General features: G+C 44.1%; 1 protein-coding gene across 3 annotated transcripts in view; it reads left to right on the top strand.

Annotated features, from left to right (window-relative positions):
- LOC102696756 (SRSF protein kinase 1) overlaps window positions 1-22,390 on the top strand; it is a 38,879-nt gene extending 16,489 nt beyond the window's left edge. For all 3 annotated transcript variants that reach the window (XM_015342645.2, XM_015342644.2, XM_015342643.2), the window contains 14 exons: window positions 3,094-3,212; window positions 4,983-5,091; window positions 5,997-6,084; window positions 6,849-6,936; window positions 8,846-8,952; window positions 9,305-9,470; window positions 10,535-10,560; window positions 10,909-11,137; window positions 12,325-12,744; window positions 13,524-13,624; window positions 14,018-14,125; window positions 15,870-15,939; window positions 19,723-19,815; window positions 20,553-22,390. In XM_015342645.2, the coding sequence (XP_015198131.1) occupies window positions 3,094-3,212; window positions 4,983-5,091; window positions 5,997-6,084; window positions 6,849-6,936; window positions 8,846-8,952; window positions 9,305-9,470; window positions 10,535-10,560; window positions 10,909-11,137; window positions 12,325-12,744; window positions 13,524-13,624; window positions 14,018-14,125; window positions 15,870-15,939; window positions 19,723-19,815; window positions 20,553-20,737 (1,909 nt within the window). In that variant the 3' untranslated portion in view covers window positions 20,738-22,390. The remainder of the gene's footprint in view (window positions 1-3,093; window positions 3,213-4,982; window positions 5,092-5,996; window positions 6,085-6,848; window positions 6,937-8,845; window positions 8,953-9,304; window positions 9,471-10,534; window positions 10,561-10,908; window positions 11,138-12,324; window positions 12,745-13,523; window positions 13,625-14,017; window positions 14,126-15,869; window positions 15,940-19,722; window positions 19,816-20,552) is intronic.
- Window positions 22,391-22,742: the final 352 nt, after the last annotated feature.

The following is a 22,742-nucleotide window of genomic DNA, read 5'->3' as shown; positions in this document are numbered from 1 at the left end:
GCTTCTACGCACACCATTGCAAGACTTTCGTTTTTGCTGAGGCACTGGGACACGGGTGTTCAGTTTAGGTTGCTTTAGGTCATTTGTTTTCTGCTAGGGTTTTGAGTGCTACACACAGCACAGCAATAAAACAACTTGCCGCCAGTAAATCCTGAAGATTGCAGCCTGAGTGTTTGCAGGGTTTTGCACTGTATGGCAGACTCGTACTGCAGCATTTTCCAGCCAACACCCCAGCTTTCCTTTACAGCACCTCCCCATCTGTTTTTCCCAAGGAAAGAAGCCATCGGAGAATGAAGTGTCCCCCATGTTCCGAGAGTCTTAGGCCCCTTTTCTCTTTTCACTCTTAGTCTACATTTATTGGCTGCTAAAGTGTTGTGCACGGCCCAGCTTGCATTACCCAAGCTTGAATGGGTAATAAAACAAACTGCCGTGGTCTGGGTTGGTAAACAGAAAGAGTTCACCTCTCCTGAACTTCAGCATGAACAAGGGAGGGACTTGGTTATTTTACAAACAGGAAATGGACTGTTCAGTTGAGTCACCTCAGGAAGTTCTATTTCCCAGAGAGGTTGTACAAGATTTACACGAACGCTACAGACAGCGATGTCTGTCTATACACAGGTTGTTGCAATTCTAATGAAACTTTAGAAACAGGTACTGCAATTCTCATGAAACCTTAGAAATCACACACAGGTGCAATATTTTCTCTTTCCACTGACTAAATGTGATTTTTTAAAATCTTCAAATACATGCAAAATAAAAATGCACTGTGCAATGTCAGAAAAACACAGACAAATCATTACAAGCACTGCCACTTTCAAACATACCCAGATGTATGATGTAAATGTTCGGTTTGTTTTTGTTTTTGCAAAATCCTGAGAAAACAAGTGAATTTCCAAAACGAATTCCCGTTTCTGTTCCAAAGCACACTCCTAACCATTTGTGCTTCAGGAAAGTGTGATCAAGTAGGTGTTTGTAATCGTTTTAAAGGAAAAGAAGAAACTGGATTTGTGTGAAACCAGCCTTTTGTGATATTCTCCCTGACTGACCCGAATGTGTGTGCGTGCGTGCATGCATCAGTTTGAAGATTTTCAGTATGGATGGCATCGATCTCGGAAATTAGATGTTCTTCTGCCTGGGGCTGTGCTCTGCCTGAAGAATGGATGATGTTTGTGTTGTTGTTGCTGCTGTCCGCAGTCAAGTACGAATTTATTTTCTGCTTTTAATATTTAATTAGCTAAAGTTTTAGAGAGCTATCCAGTCCTCCATTCTTGCAAATGGTCTTCTGTGTGTTCCAAGAATGATGTGAATTAAAAAAAATAGCCGATCTTTTAGAATTTGTCAAAGGGTTCTCCTTGATGTCTGAGTGCGTCTGTGGTTTTGCCGCTCCATGTTTGGAAAGACTAGCACATTCCAGCATTCCATTTGTGAAAAGAATTCACAGGGGGAAATTTAGCGGAAGGACAGGACAGGACACAAAGTAGATTTGAAGAATTAGGCAGGGTGTTGCCTTGTTCCAGTCTCTGTGAGTAGCTTGCTGTGTGTGACCTTGAGAAGCAGCCAAGCCACCTTCCCTCTTACCCCACCCACCGGACAAACTCTGTTGATATATTCTAGAAACTCATCATTAGAACTGAGTAAAGCACGTAATATTTACTATAAGGGTTGTGTTGACCTAGTAAAAAACAAAACCTATTTGGAATACAGCCCTGAAGCCTTTGGGTTTCATACAATGGCTGATTCAATGGAGGCCCACATAATTGTTGGCTTTCATTCCAGCTGATCTTCATTACCTGACCCAGGTGGGGGGCTACACATTGGTTGTGGTGGAGGGGTGTGCCCACTACCTGTAAAGCGCTTTGAGCGGAGTTTCCAGAAAAGCTCTATATAAATGTAAGAATATTATAGCTACAGTTAAGAGGTACACTGTGCTTCAAATAATACTATCGCTTGATTGAGTGCAAACGTTAAAGGTCTCCTAGCGCTCGGTATGAGCAGAGGTTCTAACTCCAGTCTCCTGGTGAAGATCTTCCTGGGTTCTTCACTGGCAACACAGTGAACTGGTTCAAAATGGCAGCCACTTAGCACTGTTCTACTTCGGTGGAGGACGAATTTGAGTTTCTTCCTATAAGACTTTTCACATCCTTCTGGATGAAAGTCGCTGTGCAGGAGGTATCATTTTTACAAGGCAGCACTGAGAATGTGATCAACAGGCTTTCTGTTTTCTGTCTTGCCTCATGGTAAGATCCGGAAAGGACACCCAGCTCTCTGGTCAAGCTGCAGGTTTCCCCGGTCCATCAGGGACGCCTGAGTAAGAATCATTTAACAACACCGGAAAAAGGAGCAGGAACTCACCTTGCTTCCTTAAACTTTGAAAATGAGGACGTTACCCTGACCCACTTCTTACTCATCTAAGTGGAGTAAAGAGTGAAAAGTGTTCTCTCAGTCGCCGAGTTTAAAGCCCTCTCTGACCCATATAGCACCTCTGCTTTGAGTGGGAGAGGACATGACTTATGTGTGTGATGTCTCTGGTGGGGGCACCAATGCCTTCCGTTGTGAAGTGCTACCACAAAGAGACATGGAAGTCTGGTGGAAAATAGTATCGGCTCTTTCTTGCTCTATTTTTGGCTGTGTGCCTGTGTGTCGACTTAGTGTGTTTTGTAAGCAGCTCTGACGTTCCCAGCTGTTCAGTCCCAAGCTGTGGGGAATCGGTTCTCTCATCTCGGGTTCGTGTGGCTGGGAAATGCATGCACCAAGGCAGATGTTTAGGGAGGTGGGAGGAGGACTGTTGAAATCGCCCTGCTCTCAGTCTCAGTGCTCCTTTGTAGAAAAAGATTTGTTTCCGTCCCATATCTGTGTGGTTCTGATACTGTGCCGTTGTCAGGTGTGAGTGAGATTAGTGCCTTGCTTGAGTGGAGTGATTAGAAGAGACGGTTAATTAGAGGAGAGCCTGGCTGCACCAGCAGGTGGAGTGTTTCGCCTGCACAAGAGAGGGAGCTGTTACCACTTGTGGTTTGTCATATCTGGAGTCGCTCCGCTGGCACGTTCTTCTGGGTCCTGGCTCTGCTCTTCCATCGTGTCGTCATCTTTCCTCAGGCCGGAGTCTCACCCCAGGGGTCCCTCCCAGCTGTCAGAGTCCCAGCACCCCGAGCAGGAGGAGGAGATCCTGGGATCTGATGACGAAGAGCAGGAGGACCCGAACGACTACTGCAAGGGTGAGTGAGGGCTCAGACCCCAGCTCTCCCCTCACGGTCTCCACCTGGGCAAAGTTACATCATGCGCTGGTCAAGGGAGGTGTCTAAGGAAGGGTCTATAGAGAGGGCGTACTTAAAACAACCTCAGCGAGAGGTATTGCCACCACTAGCATTGAATCACATGCTCCTGCACAGAGGGGTGCCCCATCCTGGTCCCGGAGGCCCCACAGCTGCTGGTTTTTATTCCAAGCGAGCTCTTGGCTGCACCATTGAAACCCAGTTGTTGAAGTAGTCGTATTCATTTGAAAATGCTTGACTTTTTGTATATTTCTTAAGTTTTGTAAAATCCTGAACGTTTGAGTAGAGAAAAAAAAAACGTGCAGAAGTTCGAGTCAAGCAGCGTGTGAGTTCAGCTAAGGCGTCCATGAGGTAAGTAAGCCAGGCTGGAGTGAAAGCCAGCAGGTGTGTGAGGGTTTCCAGGAGCAGGGTTAGGAATCCCTGCTCCAGCAGAGCTTGAGCTCTATTTAGATCTTGATATAAAAGGCACATGCTCAAATGTATAGCAGCCTGCTTTGAAGGGCAGTGGCTACATATTGGGAACTATTTAGCACAGGCTTGTAGATCCTGTCCCGTATATCATTATCACAGCCTTAGAAAGTCATGTCATCTGGATTTGTTTTCTGATCACTGCGTGTGTGTTCTTATTTCTTAATGCTTAATGTAGTTAATGTACTATACAGTTAAAATCTTATATAATTTTACAAACTGGTAGGAGGTCAAAATTGTCATTTTTTCAGATGTGGTCACAAAAAAAAAACCTTCCATGTGTTTATTCATGTTGCTGCCTTTGCACTACTGTACCAGCTACGGATCAGCCAGATGTTCTCATCTTGTTTCTAACCTTTCTTGCATTCTTAAGAAGCAAGTATGTCCTATTTTTGGATGAGATGTAATACCAAGGTCCTAACTCGGTGGTAGCAATTCTCAAAAAGGGTAGGGGTGTCACCTGGTGTCCAGCCAAATTTTCCCCAGCCTTTACTAATCATGGCCACCTAATTATCCTTATTGTGGCTTCATTACTCTGTTCTCCTCCTAACACACATAGCTAGTGTGTGCTGAGCATACTTGTTACTATTACACTCAACAACAATACTGACCACAGTGAAATTTCAAATCAATCTCAATAAGCAGTTCTGAAAACAATTGTTGGAAACCTGGTATTGGGTTACATCAAAATAAGAGTATTCAGATGTTTTCCGTATTGTGAGCCATTGTGCAAGCTGATAATAAAACAAGAATATTTTTGGAAAAAAATGTTTTGTTGCTTGTGTATGGGTGTGTAATCCTGATCTTATAAGGATGCTGTCTGCAGGTTTCTTTCAATAGCATCTGTACAGCTGTGGGACATTGACGGTACCAGTTAAGGCAACAAGTTGTAAAGAGCAGATTTGAAATAAATACTGCATTAACAGTGGCTCTCCAGGACAGGGATTGGTCACCCTCAGATTATAGCATGACAATGCAGAGTAAACGATTTTCCACAGAGACACAGAATTCAGATAGCTTTGTCATTTTGTCATGGTGTGCAATTTTATGACATAAGCTAGGTTTAAAAAGGTTAGACTCGTTTTAATTTTGTGTTCAGAACAGAATACTCCACTGCGTTTTTTTCCAAAGTCTAAGTTTACGAGGAAGGTTTAAGAATTCCCTTCCCCCTTCTGTTGTTTTTGCAAATGAATGGTGAGTAATGAAATGATTTTAGTTTAACTCTTCCCTCTTCTCAATTCGCAGGTGGCTACCATCATGTGAAGATTGGAGACCTGTTCAATGGGCGGTATCATGTCATTCGGAAGCTGGGCTGGGGGCACTTCTCCACTGTCTGGTTGGCTTGGGATATCCAGTAAGCACTATCCTCTGAGCATCTTCTCTGGCGTGTATCACAGTTGGGATCAGTTGTTCTTATTTGGAAAGAAAGGTGTCGTCTGACTTACTCAGATGTAGCCGCTTGTCTTTGTATTCATGGCACTGTGGCTAAGGATCTGCGCCTGTGGCTGGAAGGTTGCCAGTTCAAATCCTGTGGCCGGCAGCGGAATCCTACTCCGTTGGGCCCCTGAGCAAGACCCTTAACCCCAACTGCTCCAGGGCCACTGTGCAATGGCTGACCCTGCACTCTGACCCCCAGCTTCTCTCTGTCTGTGTGTGTGTGTCTCATGGAGAGCAAGCTGGGGTATGTGAAGAAGACAAATTCCTAATGCAAGATACTGTATATGGCTAATAAAGTTATCTTATTTTATCTTATCTTACATTTCCTTTTCATTCATCTGGATGAAGAGGAAAAGGGGGGTGAAAATAAAGCAAATGTTCTAACATTCTGTACAAAGAGAGTTGCCTTTCCAAGGGGTGGAACTGTTAATCACAGCAGTTGTAAAGGTTTCCCAACCTGTTTTCTACGGGGCTGACTGTCAAAGTCAGCACCTGCTGCTTAATATCAGATTTGAGTTCATCAGGGGTTCCAGCCTTGGACTCTGACTCTTACTACATAAGACGTGTGCCTTTGTTGACTGATACTAATGTTGTATAGTAGCTAATGGTAGTGCAGCTACCGGTGATAAGGATACATGCAACAAAATTTAGTGTTCATTGGCTGGTCGGGTGGGATGTGGGGCAGTTTTCGGAGAATGGAGGGAGTTGAAGTCCACTCATCCAACATCGGGATCCTGCAGCTGAATTCCATGTAGTGTGGAGGTGGCTGGAATAGTGCAGACTGCCCAGGCCCTGTCCTCAGCTGTGCTTGTGTGCTCACAGGGGGAAACGGTTCGTCGCCATGAAGGTTGTCAAGAGTGCAGAGCACTACACCGAGACGGCCCTGGACGAGATCAAGCTGCTCAGATCTGTGAGTGGTTGTCTCTCTTTTGTCACTGTATGTGTCTTTAAAGGGGCAGGGCTAACTAGACCTAGTAATGTCCTGCCTGCTCCTAAAAAAAAAAATCCTGTTGCACATGAAGTTAAGATTTGGCCATACATACACATTTTTGTATCTTGCATTTAATGATCTGGTCATCCGAGGTCTACCAAAGCCTGGTAAATGGTTTTGAAGGTAATCTTTGTTATAGTTACTACTTACTAGTTACTAATTACTACTGTAATTTCACACAGTTACATTTACATCCTGGTTACAGTAGCATTAAGTGGACTGAGAGCATGGGCTTCCCTCTGCCCTAACAGCATGCTGGTCCATCACAGTGACTACCTCCTAGCAAACCTGGTCTTTACTTATGCAGCTGGGTGGGCGAATGCATCTGGGGTGAAGAACCTCCTTCACGGTACAATAGCAGTGTGTGCAGCGTGGACTTAAACTGTTGTTTCGAAGTCCAGAGGCTCGGCCAAGTTTCTGTGCTAGCCGTACCTTTAAACAGGGAACAGAATGGTTATTAATTGCAAGGATGCAGCATGTCAAAAATGTTTGAGGCACCAAGCCCATTCGTAACAATTTGGAAAATCTGGATGGAGTAGCTGGTAGGGGCTTGTAGATTAGCAGTACTGCTTCAAGGTGAGATCCAGCTTTTCAGCATGCCTGCTAGTTTTTTTAGGTTGGCCTGGGGTGGGAGCTGTGCTTTAAATTTAATCGATTGCCTTCTGTTTTTGTCTTTGTGACAGGTTAGAAACACTGACCCCAATGATCCCAACAGAGAGATGGTCGTCCAGCTGCTGGATGACTTTAAGATCTGTGGTGTGAATGGGACCCGTATCCTTTCTGGGTCCTGGTGCCCTCTGCAGCAGCAGCTCTTGTTTACCAGCCTGGAATGTGGTCTTTGTGGGGCACAGTGTGCGAGCAGCCATCTCAGCACAACCAAATGAAAGGGGCCCAATCGGCTCATCTGTGTCATTTCTTTAGTAACAATTTGATCAAATGCCATTGCTGGAATAGATTTGGTTCTTAAAAGAAGCTAGGGTATTGGTTTCAACAACATGGTTGAGATGTTTGCTCCATATTTCCATAAACCGTTAAGTGAAGGAGTGCATCCCGGTTTCAGTTTTGAATATACTATTTAATGCATTGTCTTCAAAATGATTAATTTTTGGTTTACAACAAAAAAGTGCTCATTGTTCAAAACAAGATCTTTATTGTGGATTGTATAATTTTAACATCCCTTGACTTGAATTATACTCTAACCTTTTATTCCTAGAACAGTTTGCCTTTCTTGTTATTTTACCACTGATGATATAAACATAAATATCTCTCAATAGTAGCCTCTTTAAGCTCAGTGTTATCATTTTTTGTTACCTTAATTTAACTCTTCATTAAACGTCTGAAGTAGTTCAAGTAGGTAGCTGCGTCAGCATGCATAGACTGCAAAGGAACACGTAAAGGTTTTATTCCATGCTGAAAATAGAAGAAAACAGAGACAATGAAGCGTGTGACATCCGAAGAAAGCTCCACAGCCAAAACGTTGTCTCTTTTCAGCATGGAATAAACCTTTACTTGTTCCTTTACATTAAATGTCACCTGCCAGGTAATTTGCTCGCTAGACTTGAATTTGATCCAAACCTTTTTGATTTTCTTTTGTACCTTCTACAGTTTTGTTAATTCTCCCAGTTTAGTGTGATATGTGAAGCAGACTTGTTTACTAGCTATACCATAATTTAGATCATTGATATAAATTGGGAAGAGAAATGGTCCTAATTCAGATCCCTGTGGTACACCACTAATTACTCCAATTTCAGCAGTCCACCCTTGTCTGAACCCATGTCCTGTCCATTAAGCATTGTTTCTTCCTAGTGCATGCATTAACTTGAATACCCTGTAACCACAATTTACAGTCTTTGAAGAACTTTATATTTGTCTTCTAAAAATGTAAATGCATGTTATCACGTTTTGTTCGCTCATGTCCAAAGATCTCTAGTAAGTTAAACAAGACCTACTTTTTCTAAATACATTTTGAAATGCTCTTGGAATCTTATTCCCATATCCAATTGACTTTTGGAATTGCAGGTCCCATGATTCAATTTTACCTTATGATCTTTCACCCTTTTATTTATTTACCATATGCTAAATTGTACCCACTTTTTATAAATAAATGTTGAAATTCTCTTGGAATCTTCATCCCATAGAGATGACCCTCTTGTTTATTTCTGAGTGTAACTATTCTTATTTCTTATTCTATTTCTAAGTTTAGCTTTCTTGCCCCTATTACTCTGTGGCTGTTTCTCAGTAAATATACTGGTACTGTATATTTGAACCTGTTATGTCAGTACATGTAGTATTGCCTTTTACTTTTTTCTACCCAATTTAGATTTTGTTTCACCTGGGCTCACAGTAGTAATGTCTGTACCCACATGAGGTGGGAGGAGAAAGTGGAAGGGCAGACAGGTTCCTCCAATCCTCTGTGTCTACTTTGGACACAAGCAATAGTGCTGAACATGTCCAGGAGCTTACTTCATCTAGAGTCTAGTAATGTGTAAAATCAGCAGCCTTATATATTGGGTTTGCTGCTGCAGTCCTTATTGTCCAGTTCTTCTGTTATTTAATGTTTTGTCGTAAGTAAAAGCATTGTTTAAACTCCTGAAAGACTTCATTTTGAGGCTATCTGTGTGGATGGGGGCACTACCCAGATTGTCCTGTGTTCTCGGTCCTTGACCCGTTTTCTTCTAAGATGTGTGCATGGTGTTTGAAGTCCTGGGGCACCACCTTCTCAAGTGGATCATCAAGTCCAACTACCAGGGCCTGCCCCTGCCCTGTGTCAAGAGCATCATCAGACAGGTACCCAGGGACAGCCGAGATCACATGGGTCCCTTATACAAACATCCCTTGCAAATGAGCCAGACAGTAGCTATTGGGAAGTGACCATGTAATAAAGTTTTGCTTCCAGAAAATGGAAAGCAATTAAAACAAATGTTAAAACCAATATTGCACTTCTGTTCTTCCATTTTACAAAGCTTTCTAAAAGTGTAACAGCAGTGACCTTTTATGTTTAAAATTTGTTTTGGGTGTTCTAAGTACCTTAATGCTTTTCCCCCCATTTTCTGGTTCCCTGAACCACGTGTTTTTTTACCCCTCAATTTATGTTCAGTTTTGTTTGAAGAGTCTTTGATTTCCATGTGTTCTCTTGTAGGTTCTTCAAGGCCTGGATTACCTGCACACCAAGTGTAAGATCATTCACACGGACATCAAGCCGGAGAATATCCTAATGTGTGTGAATGAGCCCTATGTGCGGCGCCTGGCCGCTGAGGCCACGGAGTGGCAGAAAGCTGGGGCGCCCCCCCCCTCCGGCTCTGCAGGTAAGCCCTGGCTGGTGGCCTGTGGCAGTGTGGCCCTTGTGAAGTGAGGAGATGGGATCGATCCTTGATCTTCTTGATCCGTTCTGAGAACGTGTGTCGTTCTGTTCTGCAAAAGTTCATTCCACACTGAAACACGGTGAAAGAAGAACAGCAACGTTTCAGCTGCAGGGTCTTCGTCGGCAGCAATCAAGCATGGCGTTTCTTCTGCTTTTCAGTGTGGAATGAAATTTTGCTTATTCCTTTGCAACCAACACACCTCTTCACTTGTAGTTTTTTTTCTGCAGTGTTTATTTCTCCGTCTGATCTATTTATGTAATCTCTCAGATTGGAAAGAGGTTCACGAAAGCTGTCATCCTGACATGATTGTAGCGGAATATCAGCGTATGCTCCGGTAGAAATGAGTGATTACTGATCAGTGGCTCCACCTCACGTTGGATATGAATTTATTAGATTTCTGGAAGTGCAAGTCATAGGCTCCCACGATTCAATTTTACCTTGTGATCTTTCACCATTTTATTAATTTACCATATGCTAAATAGTACCCAGTTGATTTCTTTTATAGTTTTTGTCTGTTTCCATAATGTTCCACTTTCCTTTTTACATATAAACCCCTGCTGTATTCACTGAGACTAGGTATTCTGGGTTTTTTTTGTTTGACCTGCATTGCTGCTTGTTGGGTTTGCTCCTTTTTGAACATCTGTAAACATCTACAGTTTCTACCTCAAAGCAGCTCTTAAGCAAAAAGCTGTCATAATTAATGTAAGCATTCTACCTAATTGTTTTTAGAATTTTAATAATAGAAGCACATCCTGCTCATGGGCTTAAAAAAAAAGCTGTTGCTCTGCTTGATTAGCGCTCCTTCACAGTTTTAAGACAAGCTTTAGCACTTAAGATACAGAAATGGCACAGGCCATATGTGAAGCCGTTATACACACCTGCATGTTGGTTCTTCTGATCACCACCATTGCTCACTTCCATTTTTAGTCAGCACTGCTGCCTAAAACCTGCTGAGGGTTTTAGTTTACACAGGAATTGAGACTGACCTCTGCTATCTCTCTTCACAGTGAGCACAGCCCCACAGCCAAAACCGGTAAGATTTTTTTAACATTCCCTCTGTTTTTAAATACCTGCTGCCCATGCAGTGGATACTGGGCGTTGTTGTGCTCTGCAGACCTCTTGTATATTGTATAGGGGTGTGTGTTTCTTGAGAGGGGTGTGGCCGTAGCGCAGGGGTGCACTAATCCAGTCCCAGAGCTCCTCATTATTTACATACACCTGCAAGAACTGGGGAAAGATTTTTATCGGAGACATTAGACAGCTAAGAGCTGAGCTGTGGTGAAAACCTGCAGACACTGGGGCCTACCAGGATAGGAGCTGGGCTCCCCTTCTGTGGTGTGCGTCTGCTCTGGTCTGACCCCACCTGCCTGTCCCCCTTAAGATGGTGAAAATGTCCAAGAACAAGAAGAAGAAGCTGAAGAAGAAGCAGAAGCGCCAGGCAGAGCTGCTGGAGCGCCGCATCATGGAGCTGGAGGAGCTGGAGCGTGGCCCCGAGGGGGGTGAGGAGGACGAGGAGGAGGAAGGCCAGGAGCCGGACACCCCTGAGGCTCCCGTTTGCGTGCCTCTCAAAGAAGCCACATTGCAGGACATGGCAGACGAGCAGGAAGCTGGTGAGGTCATGTGACTGGAGTGGCCGGGCTGGTCTGCGTCATGGAGGGTTATAGATGAGACTCCAGTTGAGCGGCATTTAGATCTGTTTCAGTTTTTACTTGCTGCTTGGTCTCCAGTAGTACCCCTTAGCCTGTAGTGGAAATTCTACTATATTCGATATACATCTCTACTTTATGGTTTGTCTTGAGTAAATTGGCATGTCAAGATAATATTCTTACACTTATATAGCAGTTCTCTGGACACTCCACTCAAAGAACTTGAGGATCCCCTCTACCACCACCAATGTGTAGCCCCCCACCTGGATGATGTGACGGCGGCCATAGTGCGCCAGTGCGCTCACCACTCATCAGCTATTAGTGGGGAGGAGAGCAGAGTAATGAAGCCAATTCATAGATGGGGATTATTAGGAGGCCATGATTGGTAACGGCCAATTGGAAATTTGGCTAAGACCCCAGGGTCTTTAAGAGAAATGTCCTGGGATTTTTAATGACCACAGAGAGTCAGGGCCTCAGTTTTACATCTCATCGAAATGACAATAGTACAGTGTCCCCATCTCTATAATGGGCATAAAGACCCTGAAAGACTGCAGGATGAGCGCCCCCTGCTGGTCCCACTAACACCTCTTCCAGCAGCAACCTTAGTTTTCCCAGGAGGTCTCCTGTCCAGGTACTGGCCAGACTCACACCTGCTGACCTTCGGTGGTTTACCAGTTTGTGAGTTGCAGGGTGATGTAGCTGCTAACTAAATGCTGTTCTGCTGTTATGACTGTTATAAAAAAACTTTTTTATATGAATCTTCAGGTCACAAAACCTAAAGGAGATAAAACAATCTGCTGCTGACTTCCCATTGTAAAGATAACTTGAGTGTTTGTGTCTTGCAGCACAGGACACTTTTTCTTTATTGATTTTTTTTAATTAGGAAAAGGTCTTTGAGCAGCAGAGTGACCTTAGCTTTATTTTGTCAGTCATGTGGTTTAAGTTCACCTTTGGCTAAGTGATGGAAGAAAGGATCTGGTCTGTCTGGATCATTCTTTTTACAAATGTGACGGTTTGAATGTAGCTTGTAGTTGTGCGAGAACAAAGAGGGGGCCAGTTCAGCCCAGTTAGACAAAGTACATAGATTTTCAACAATAAAAACCCTTGTTTTGCATCTGATGGTCACCCACATCTGATTATGTGCCATGCAGAGGGCAACGGCAGACAGGACAGACACCAGGAGGTCATTCTGGGGCAGAGAGACGGGATGGAGCTAAACTGTAACGGACACGTTCGAGAGGGCCTCACCACGGAGGAGGAAGACGAAGAGAGGAGAACCATGAGGAAGGAGGAAGACCACCACAACGCCAACGACTGTGTGCCCAGGGACCTGTACCCTCAGAACCAGATGCTGCTCCTGAACTCCGCTTACCAGTCATGCAACGGCACGGCGCAGGGCGAGGAGGCTGCGGGCCCCGATGGCAATGGACCTTGCGTTAGAGGCGAGCCTCAGGCTGAGGCCTGTAGCTTGCAGCCTGACGGGCGAGCCGGCAGGGGGCCGCAGGAGGACATGGGCCGAGCGCAAGACAGCCCCGACAGCCAGATCAGAATAGAGAACAACCTGAGGAACGGTCAGTTCCACAACCTTTTCGTTCCCAAGAGAAATCGGGTTGGATATGTTTCGTTTTTCATCATTTCCCCCCTCTGCTTACTTAACTAGCCTTACTTAAGCACCTGTTTGCTTTTTGCTAAATGTGGGGAAACACAATGGGGTTAACAAAGTGGTACACTGGCTAGCACAACTGCATCCCAACTCCAGGGATCCAGTCTGTGTGGAGCTTGCACGGTCTCCCCACTTTTATGTAGGTTTTGTTGGTTCTTCAGTTTTTTCCCACACTCCCTGTGACATGCAGGATAAACGTCTCTGCTGTTGAGCAAGATGCTTTACTCTAAGTGTGTCATTAAATGCCCTGCTTTATAAATAGGTCTCCGGGCTGTTGTTGTAAATGACCTCTCATATCGGGCCTTTCTTGTATTGGGGTATTAGAGTTCAGGTACATTGGTTTTCAAAGTGTGATTGAGTCATACATTTGTGCGCAGTTTGTGTGCATTCAATTTTTATTCAAATTTACCTTTAACAGTCAGTAGTGGTAATAAAAGGACTGCCATTCTGTGTGAAATGTACCTCCTGTAAACTGGCTGTCAGACCACCGCAGTGCAGCAATCCTTTCTGGAAGAGTAATGGAGATGGTCTTCCTGCTTTTGAGCAGTCGTCCTCAATCAAACCAGAAGGAGCGAATCAAACCATGTTTAGAGTTGAGTGGTTTTCTACTCCTGCTGCTCTGTATGTTTTATTTTAAAAACCAAGCTGAGTAGTTTGTTTTTTTTTCATTTTACTGAAATGTTGCAGCCAAGATAGCAGCAGGCAATCTCCTGGTGAATCCCCTAGAGCCCCTGAACGCCGACAAGATGAAAGTGAAGATCGCTGACTTGGGGAACGCCTGCTGGGTGGTGAGTAGGAACTGGTGTGCCCTCCAGTTAGGACTGTGCCATGGTCACACAGCACAGCTTAAATGTTTTTTCTTGTAAGTGAATTATTGTCTTTGAGCACCTTAGATTGCACTGCATGCTGTCCTTTTTGTGTTCTCTTACGGAATGGCTTTTTAAGCTCAGATTTTGATGCGTTCTACTTGTTCATTCCCCCACCCTGTGATTGTAGGCCTTCTCTGACTTAGTGGGACTCCCCCCCTCACCTGTTTCTGTTGCAGACAGTCTAACAGAGAATAGGAAATGCTGTCTTGCTTTTAGTCAACTTTCTCTTTCTGATCCTGAAATACCCCTGAGTCAGTGAATCACAGCTGTAGTTGCTTAAAGGCTTTTTAATCTCTTTTTTCCTTATACTAGCACAAGCATTTCACAGAAGATATCCAGACGAGACAGTATCGATCGCTGGAGGTGCTGATCGGGGCTGGGTACAGCACTCCTGCGGACATTTGGAGTACAGCATGCATGGTAAGAGCCAGAGCTAAACTGCTGGTGCCTTGCACTGTGTATTGTAGGTCCTGTCCACACTAGGCCTTTACACTTTTAAGTCTCAAAATGGTCTTAGAACTGGTCTGAAGGCGTCAATTGTGGTTCATGACCAGATTTAAAACTGTATTAAGGTAAAGAACCAGGCATTAGATGGCCTGGAGAGACAGACTGAGTCCAGCTGGGATCCTTGAGTGTATACTCTTACATTTCCAAGTGCTGCTTATACCATATTGTACACTTGGTTTGTTACCAATATGTGAAAATATTGATGGTCATCTCTTATGAATTCAGCTTCTCTTTCTGTTCACAATTTGAAGGCCTAAGTGGTGGGGCTTTGAGAAGCAGGGTGGTCAGATGGCAGTCATGCCCGTCACCAGTAAATGGATCAGTGAAATTGCTGATGTGGGATTTTGCAATTGTATTCCTAGTTTCTCAAGTGGTCTTGTTTTTCCTGAAATAGGCCTATTAGTCCTACATCTTCCTTTTAAATTGACTCGATATTTGCAGGGCTGTAATGATGAACGTACATACACCATTGTACTCAATCTCAACATCTTTGCACCAATGTGAACTGCAGCCTTCGCATGATCCTACTTTGCACAAAGTAAGCCACTAGATGGATCTAGTACTCCACTGTGGACATGTGTTTCCAAGTGTGGTTTTCAAGATCAGTCATGGAGTGTTGACAAGGCAATAGACTGCAGTACTTCCAACAGACCATCACTCAGGAATTACCCTAATCGGTTTGGTTTCTTTGTTTGGGTTTAGTAACTGTGATCTTTTCCTAATACATAACCTATATGGACAATCTTTACCAAGCCCAACCTGTCCAGCAGATCAAAAAGCAACTCCCTTCTCCCCAAACACTGATTAACAGTAAGCATGAAAAGGTGAAGATTCAATGCGCTGTTTCTCTATTCAATGCATGTCTCCAAATCTTTATAAAGACATCAAGTATCTAAATTTTTTTTTTAATGATTGATAAGAGGACCAGAAGAAAGGTGTAGAATTTCTGCCTTACTTGATTAACTTTGAGTACTTTCACTTAACACCGTGCCTTCTTTCTTACCAAAAACTCAAACACACATTGAAATCTACCTCTACCTTACAGGTGAAAAAGCTCACTCCCCATAATTTTCTATCCTTTATTTCATTCTGTTGATGCATGTTTTTGCACATCTGTTGTTGTTTTGAACAGCCTGTTGTCTCTGTCTTTCTTTTATCATACAGTTGTATTGTTTTTTTTTGTTCTACTTATCGTCTGAGAGCTAGCTAAATAGCATTTCGTTATACCATATACCTTAATGACAATAAACTGGAGCTTGAACTTAAAATGAAAGTTCCAGATCAAATGAAAGTATCAGCTAAAGTAAGAGGCTCCAGAGTTGCCCTTCCTGGAAAAGGCTTTCCTCTGTCACAGAGAGAATATGTTGCAGGTTTGGATCCATCATTATCCACCTGTGACCAGTGGTCCAGCTGGGGCTGCACGCAGTAGGTCAGGCATGTGGGTGGGTTTGAGGTTGACCCAAGCATCCTCTGACCCCATACCCCGAAACCATGACACTTGTCATATTGGCACACTGTAAAATGTTGGGGTCAAGATAGATAGATAAGACTTTATTGATCCCGAAGGGAAATTGATGGCTCGTCATATTGATTGATGGTCAAGGGTTGTGGCTGTGGTACACTGATTGGGGGGTGTGTGGGTCTTGTATCGTTTCAGGCATTTGAACTGGCGACGGGTGATTACTTGTTTGAACCACATTCTGGAGAAGATTACTCAAGAGATGAAGGTAGGGAGGGCCTCTGCCTGTTACGCACCTTCTCTAGTGTATGGAAGCTGAACTTAAGTTCTGTTTTGCTTAAAGCAGTATTGAAAGGCTGTCTTGGAGGTCTTTGTAATCTTATCAACTCAAAAGAGGACTACAGTTAGCCTGGGAGGTATCGATATTGTGCCAAATGTCAAAAATGCCTTCTGCAAGTCTCATGTTGGGCAGTCCACTTGGTTTGCTCCAGCTGAATTTAAAGTATTGCAGAGACAACCAAGACTGTGGACGTTTCCAAGGTCTTTGAGTGTGGGTCATGAGCGATTTTAAAGAATGTGATATTTTACTCTTGCTTCAGTGGACAGAAGGCTTAAGCTGGTGGGGTAGAAAATAAAGTAAAATACAGACTGTCAGTCCTTATTCAGATTTGAAATTGATAAATATAGACTCAAAAGTGTCCCTTTTGGGGCAGTCTGTGTTCTTTAGTATGTTTTTAAAACGTGGAGCTTGTTGTACTAGATCACCGATACACAGGCTTTACAAACAGTGCATCAGACGAAGACCTGGATTCTGACTCTGTGGGAAAACTGTCTTTCCACCCTAGTTATGTAAATGCTTCCCTTCACTATTCCATATGTATATTTGAACTTGATAAATATTAATCTACGGGAAAGCTTGGCCCTACTTCATTACCTCTCTGAGCTGTTAATATTTGATGACAACACTGAGGCCTGTGTTTCTGTGGTGTACTGCTCCATTCGAATGTCATGTACAGTAACATTTACCCAGTATTTCACACTCTCTGTTCCTGTGTGTATTTCCCCAACCTTGGATAATTCATTTCCTTAAACAGCAAACAAATCTCTCTACAGCTCCACTGAAACTACACTGTCTTCACACACCTCCCCCAGCCTTCCTTCACTTTTCCAGCCATGTTTCACTGATCCCAGCTGCTTTCCTGCTCGACCTGCTGTGTGGCCTTTCTCAGAGCTGGCTGTTTTTATAAGGGTTGAATCGACCTGAAGCTCACAGAGTTCCCTCCTCCCTGTGGGGTCTGTTGTCTAGCGGGGAAATCTAGGCTTTCTCTCATAGGTCTCTTGTAAGTACAGGAGTTCACAGGTTATGCATATTTTTGTATTTGAGTAGAACTAAAACATCAACCCCCTCTTTACTTCGTGCTATTGCTCTAAAGCAACTGTACCCGTTCTATTTCTCCATCATGGCTGCTTTTTAGCTGACCTGCTTCTTCTTTAACTCAGGATAGACTAAACAGACATTTTATCCCTCCCTCTGATAAAATGAGATCCTTATCTCAGCCCGTCGCCACTGGAAGCCTGGCTTGATAAGCTTATGACTCTGGACCTGACCCAAGCTGTCCATTTGTGCTAATTAGGCCCTTTTAAAAGTGCATGCCAGAGGACTGTCATCCAATTGCACACTCTTGGAATTATTACAGTACCAGATACATTAATGTTGGAGTTTGTGTCAAGGTGTGCAAAGCAACTTGGTTATTTCAGAATGATAACTGCTATTACTTGAGCTTGTCAGTTTTGACGCTATTCTTATTCAGGGACTAGAAGTGTGATTAATAGCACCTTGACCAAAAAAACAGTCACACTTCTGGAAGCTTCTCTTAACCTAGACAGTTTTAAACAAATTCTGTTAGTCTCCACTTATAGGATTGTGCAAACTGGCCATATAATAAAGAGAAAGTTCGGTAAAAGTACCCAATGATATTTCAGGCTGCAGATTACTATGACTGCAGCAGTTGTATTTGTAAAGGTTAGGGTTGTGCTGCGAATGGAGATGAAATTATAGCTTCCAGAATGCCATGGTGCTTTCAACTCTCTGCCACCTGAGCCCCACATCTGATTTGTCTCAATCATAGAGAAGCTTCAGAGGTCCTGGCGTGAAAGAGCAAAAGCTCTGGGTTGCACAACACCGCCAATGCACACCATCCAGTATGAGCTGTGCTTGTGTGGATTGACTAGTTTTGCTCCAGTAACAGTTGGATACAGTCTGATTTATTCACCTGGGTTACTAACCAGGCAAGGTGCCATTTAAAAGTGCATGAGCCCAAGTAACTTTGGTGTGCTTTTCTAATTATTTTCCCTAAGGTTTGCTGCTAACCTTTCAGTATTCATTTTTCTTTTGGGGTTTGGATCCTGCAGCTTTTATTATTAGTTTTGTGCTTCACAGGGCCTTATGACTTCCAGGATTGTAGGTTAAGAAAGCATTATTGCGAGACGGGGGATTTTATTTTTTCAAAAGCAAAAGGTTTTCAGAAAACACCCAAATCAGATGGACAGGTTTCCATTTCCTTAGCTGCGAGGCTTTGTTGTAGCCTAACTTGCTTTGAATGTGTCCTTTCTGGAAACACAGTTTGGTTTTTAGTCAGCTCAACATGGATGCAAGTAATAAGACTTCAGAGCTAGACTGTAGTCGTCTAGGGGCTTGTATTCAGTCTTCAGATTAAGGATTATTTTGATTGATTAAGGATTTCAGATACTGCTGGTACATCAATCTTTCACTCACTTCAGTGCTTTGCCTATATTTCTCTCTCTCCATCTCTCTGACCCCTCCATTCTCCAGACCACCTCGCTCTCATTATAGAACTCATGGGCAAAATCCCCAGACACCTTGCTCTGTGTGGGAAATACTCACAGGAATACTTCACGCGTAGAGGTACAGTACTGGTGCCTATTGCCAAGCCCCGACCTGGCATTGAGACAGCAGGCAGCAGAGATTGACACAAGCTGGGCCTTAAGAAGAGCCGCACACACTGGAGCTGAAGGTTCGCTCCCAGCAGCACATGGGAGTGCTTGAAGACCTGCAGTAAAGAGGCCACCCCTCCCCCCCCCACACACACACACCCAGGGCACTTCTGAAATACCACTTCCCTGTAGGCAAAATCTGTAGTCTGTCCAATCTTGGGCCCACAGAACATAAGGACTGTTTATAGAAGTGTGGTGCTGTTCTGTACATTTGGTGCAAGGAACTAATACATGCCTTTTTTTCAGCAGATTATCTGATTTTGGGCTGCATCACATGTAGGATGGAAAGGAGACAGAAATAGATTGTAGAGAGGAGAAGAGAATTAAAGTAAGAGAAAATAGAAAGTAGATCAACCTCTCCAGCCTATGAATAGAAAAGGTGCTGGGATTATACTCTCATGGTGGGGTTCCTCCCATGTCATACGATGAATTGATAAATGTTGTCCACCAGGTCTGTCTCATTTGGGAATTGAAAACGAGGAGGAGTGCTGGAGGTTTGTTCTCTGGTGTGCTGGGCTGCCGCCCCTGGAATCTGATCTCATACAGATTTCATAGAGCTCAGTGCAGCAGCACCTGGCTTGACACTGAACATTATTGCATTTTGTCAGCCCACATGAATCCACAAACAGAATGTGGTGACATAGGTCTAATTTCACATCCTCCCCCTGTGCATTTCTGAAAGTAGAACGAACATTATGGAGGGGAGGGGGAGTCACCCAATCCTATAACTTCACGAAGTTTCATGAGGTGACACCCCTGAATTGAATGTGCTTTACAATTTGGCCTTAGTAATGGAAGTGAAAAAAGCATTTTTTATACCCATTTGGGGTCAGATCCTGCCTCCAGCAGGCAGCTGCCATGTCCTGCTCTCTCAGCCAGCTCTTCGTGTCTCTCTGCTGCTGGCCTGGCCAGCAGGGCGGTGCTGTTTCTCCTGGCTTTGTTGTGTTGATGAAATTGTTGTCTGTCTTGTCTTTTCTCCTCTCCTGTCGCCCACCTCCCCTGCCCTCCCCTTTCTCTGGGTGTCTTTAACGTACAGATCACATTGCGTTGATCATTGAATTGCTCGGGAAAGTACCACGCAAGCTCATTGCTGCTGGCAAATACTCCAAGGAGTTTTTCACCAAGAAAGGTAAAGAGTTTAAGGTTTTTTTTGGTAGTTTTGCCAAGATGAAAATGTAATTTGACTTCTAAACTTCAGATTAAAAACCTGTTTAAATCTTGGTAGACTTGGTAGACGTTCATGCAGTATAGTTTATTATTGCTAGGACTAAAAAAAACATGGAAATCATCATTATTGTGTGTGGTGCAACCCGGGATTAATTTGATCCCTGCAGTTTTACAGCTGAAGATGTAGCTCTAAACAAAACTTTGATGAGTCAGATGTCTCTGTTCTTAAAACTGTTGCAGTAGCTCTGAAGATTGAATGGAAGATTTCCTGACACTCTGGAAACCTTAGAAGCTCACAGTTGCTGTCTTTTTTATTGTGAAATTGTTACTGTGTAGATCATAATCCCTCTTACTTCATATCTGAGGCAAATAGATTTTTTTACTGGGGGGAGCACAACTGATAAAAAATCTGACATTTTTCATTCTCTGTGCAGAGAGTTGATAAACTAAATATTTTGGTCAAAATCAGTGTTTAGAGCACCGCTGTCTCATAGCAGGTCGTTTGGTAGTTCAGATGAACTGCTATTCTGCTGACTGTTAACGTGCACAGCTTCCAGCTCTGCATATTGTTCCTGTGGCTTTCAGTAGCCTAGTGCTGACAGGCGAGGCTGAGTTTCTGTAGTTCTGCCTCTCTGGCTGAGCCTCCCTGCTCTCCCCTGCCCCCTCCTGACTGCCCACACCTGTGCTGTGGCCCTGCAGGGGACCTGCGACACATCACCAAACTGAAGCCCTGGGGCCTGCTGGAGGTGCTGGTGGAGAAGTACGAGTGGCCCCGCGAGGAGGCGCAGAGCTTCGCGGACTTCCTGCTGCCCATGCTGGACCTCATCCCGGAGAAGAGGGCCACAGCGGCAGAGTGCCTGCGCCACGCCTGGCTCAGCCCCTGACGGGGCGCGCCGTCCCACGCCCCCACCTCCGCCCCCACCACCATCCGCACCTCACCACAGGCCCCTTCAGACCAGGCGCCCCGAGCGACAGGACTCGACCCCGCGCAGCACCTGGCGCCGCTGTCCAGGCCCGGAGCATGCTGGAGACGGCACAGGAGGAGAAACCGCGGTCCAATCTAGCTGATTTACCACCTATTTATTTCTTTTTTTATTTTACTTACTGGATGTTACTTGACTTTTTTTTCCATTAGATTTCCTTTCCGCTGAAATAGCGTAGTGTCAGAAGGATTTGCGGATTTGGTCAGGTCTCCTGCTTGAAGGCCTCCGTGCTCGTTTTCTGATCTTGTGGGCCCAAACGAATGGGGAGAGGGGAAAGGAGGACACATCCAGTTTACTCAAAACCTTCCAGTTCCACATTGAAAGGATCTCTCTTAATATCTTTGTAATATGAATTCCATACGTTTTGTATATTGTCTGGTTGGTTCACCGGACTACTGGGGTGTGTGGGGTCGTTGTTGCTGCTGCACAAGTAAAAGGTATTTAAGAACACTATTGCAAGATTTTTTAAACCATTGTTTTATCTTGGAGGAGGGCTGTGGGGTGATGTGATTTCCCCCAAATAATTTTGTTCTGTTTGTTTGTTTTGTCTTAAATACTTTTGCAGCTGTGCTGAAGAAAATTAGCAGTTACTTTTGGGTCAGTTTTGGGTTGGGTGGCATGTTATCTCCCACCTCTGGAAAAGAGGGATGACCAGATTTTTTGTCAGTAGCCAAAGACTCTTGCGTGCGGCTACTGCTTCTCAGTGCCTCTCTGAAAGCTAGTTGTTCTGGAAAGTGTCTCCATCTGGAAGCAGCTTCAGATCCTTCACAAACATCAAGTCCCCCTCAGCACAGGTTCCACATTGTTCGTCTTTGGAAATATCTTGGGTGATATTGACAGCCCGTTCATTGACTGTCCTCTGTCCTGCAGTACATAGGCTCCTGATAAAGAACCACATTTAAATCTGTCAAGATCTTTTATTCCTGTGACGTTTCTGTGTTTCATTGTATTGCCTGGGTGCGAGTATAAAACATTGTTGACTGAGTATGTTCTGTTTTGCTGTGGGGAAAAAGTGATCGTATTTAAGCGGGCGCCTGTCAGAATCGATGAGACAAAGTAAAAAAAAGTGAAAATGTATAGAGATGTATACATATATATACTCGTACCAAAGAGTTGGCCTTGTTCTGTATATTACAGCCATGTACAGTAAGAAATTCCACATTTGGTATGTATTAGCTAAAATATTTAGCTGGATAGTGGTTTGTTTTAATCTGAAAATGCCTTGTGGATCTGTCAGCTACCTGTCTAGTTGCTTTTGAAGATTTCTTCACACCGATGCAGTTGCTTACAGTTCGGTAGGTGTCAGAATGAAAGGAAAACTGAGAAAAAGAAACAAGGAGCAGGTTGTGATCATGCTATGAATCTCAATGGAGCTCTTTCTTGTTCCTCTGGCGAAGACGTCTGCACTTGACAGCCTTTTCAGTGTGCACATCTTTTCGTCTGCAGCAGCGCGCTCGGTCTCTCTTCATGCGTTTGATTGTTCACTGCTAATCTAAATGATAGAAATTACTTTTCCTTTATTCCCAAATAATAAAGAGGATTTTGAGATGAAAAGCTGGCTGAGTCTGGAGCTTTAGTGTTCTGTTTACTTTGCCTCAGTTTGTCTTTAGAAATGTACTTTTGCGTAATCTGCAGTTGTGTTTGTACACAGCCCGTTTGAAACTGCCAGGTGTGGCTGTATGAGTTGTCCCACGGCAACGAATCCTCTTCCCAGAGGGGACTTCCCATCGAGCCATTTGCTTTGTAATGCACTGCGATCTCTGCTGCCCGCTCAAGGAGTGACAGGTGTGAGACGGAGCCGTACCACTGACGGCACTGACCCCAGTGAGCAGTTTCCACTCTGGAGCTCGTGGTATCTGGATCCAGGAACCCAGAGTGCTGCTGTCATTTTTGGAGCTCTTGTTTG

This window comes from Lepisosteus oculatus, chromosome 5 (genome assembly GCF_040954835.1).
Source record: "Lepisosteus oculatus isolate fLepOcu1 chromosome 5, fLepOcu1.hap2, whole genome shotgun sequence".
In the NCBI taxonomy this organism is placed as follows: Eukaryota; Metazoa; Chordata; class Actinopteri; order Semionotiformes; family Lepisosteidae; genus Lepisosteus; species Lepisosteus oculatus.
This window is presented reverse-complemented; position numbering and strand designations above follow the sequence as displayed.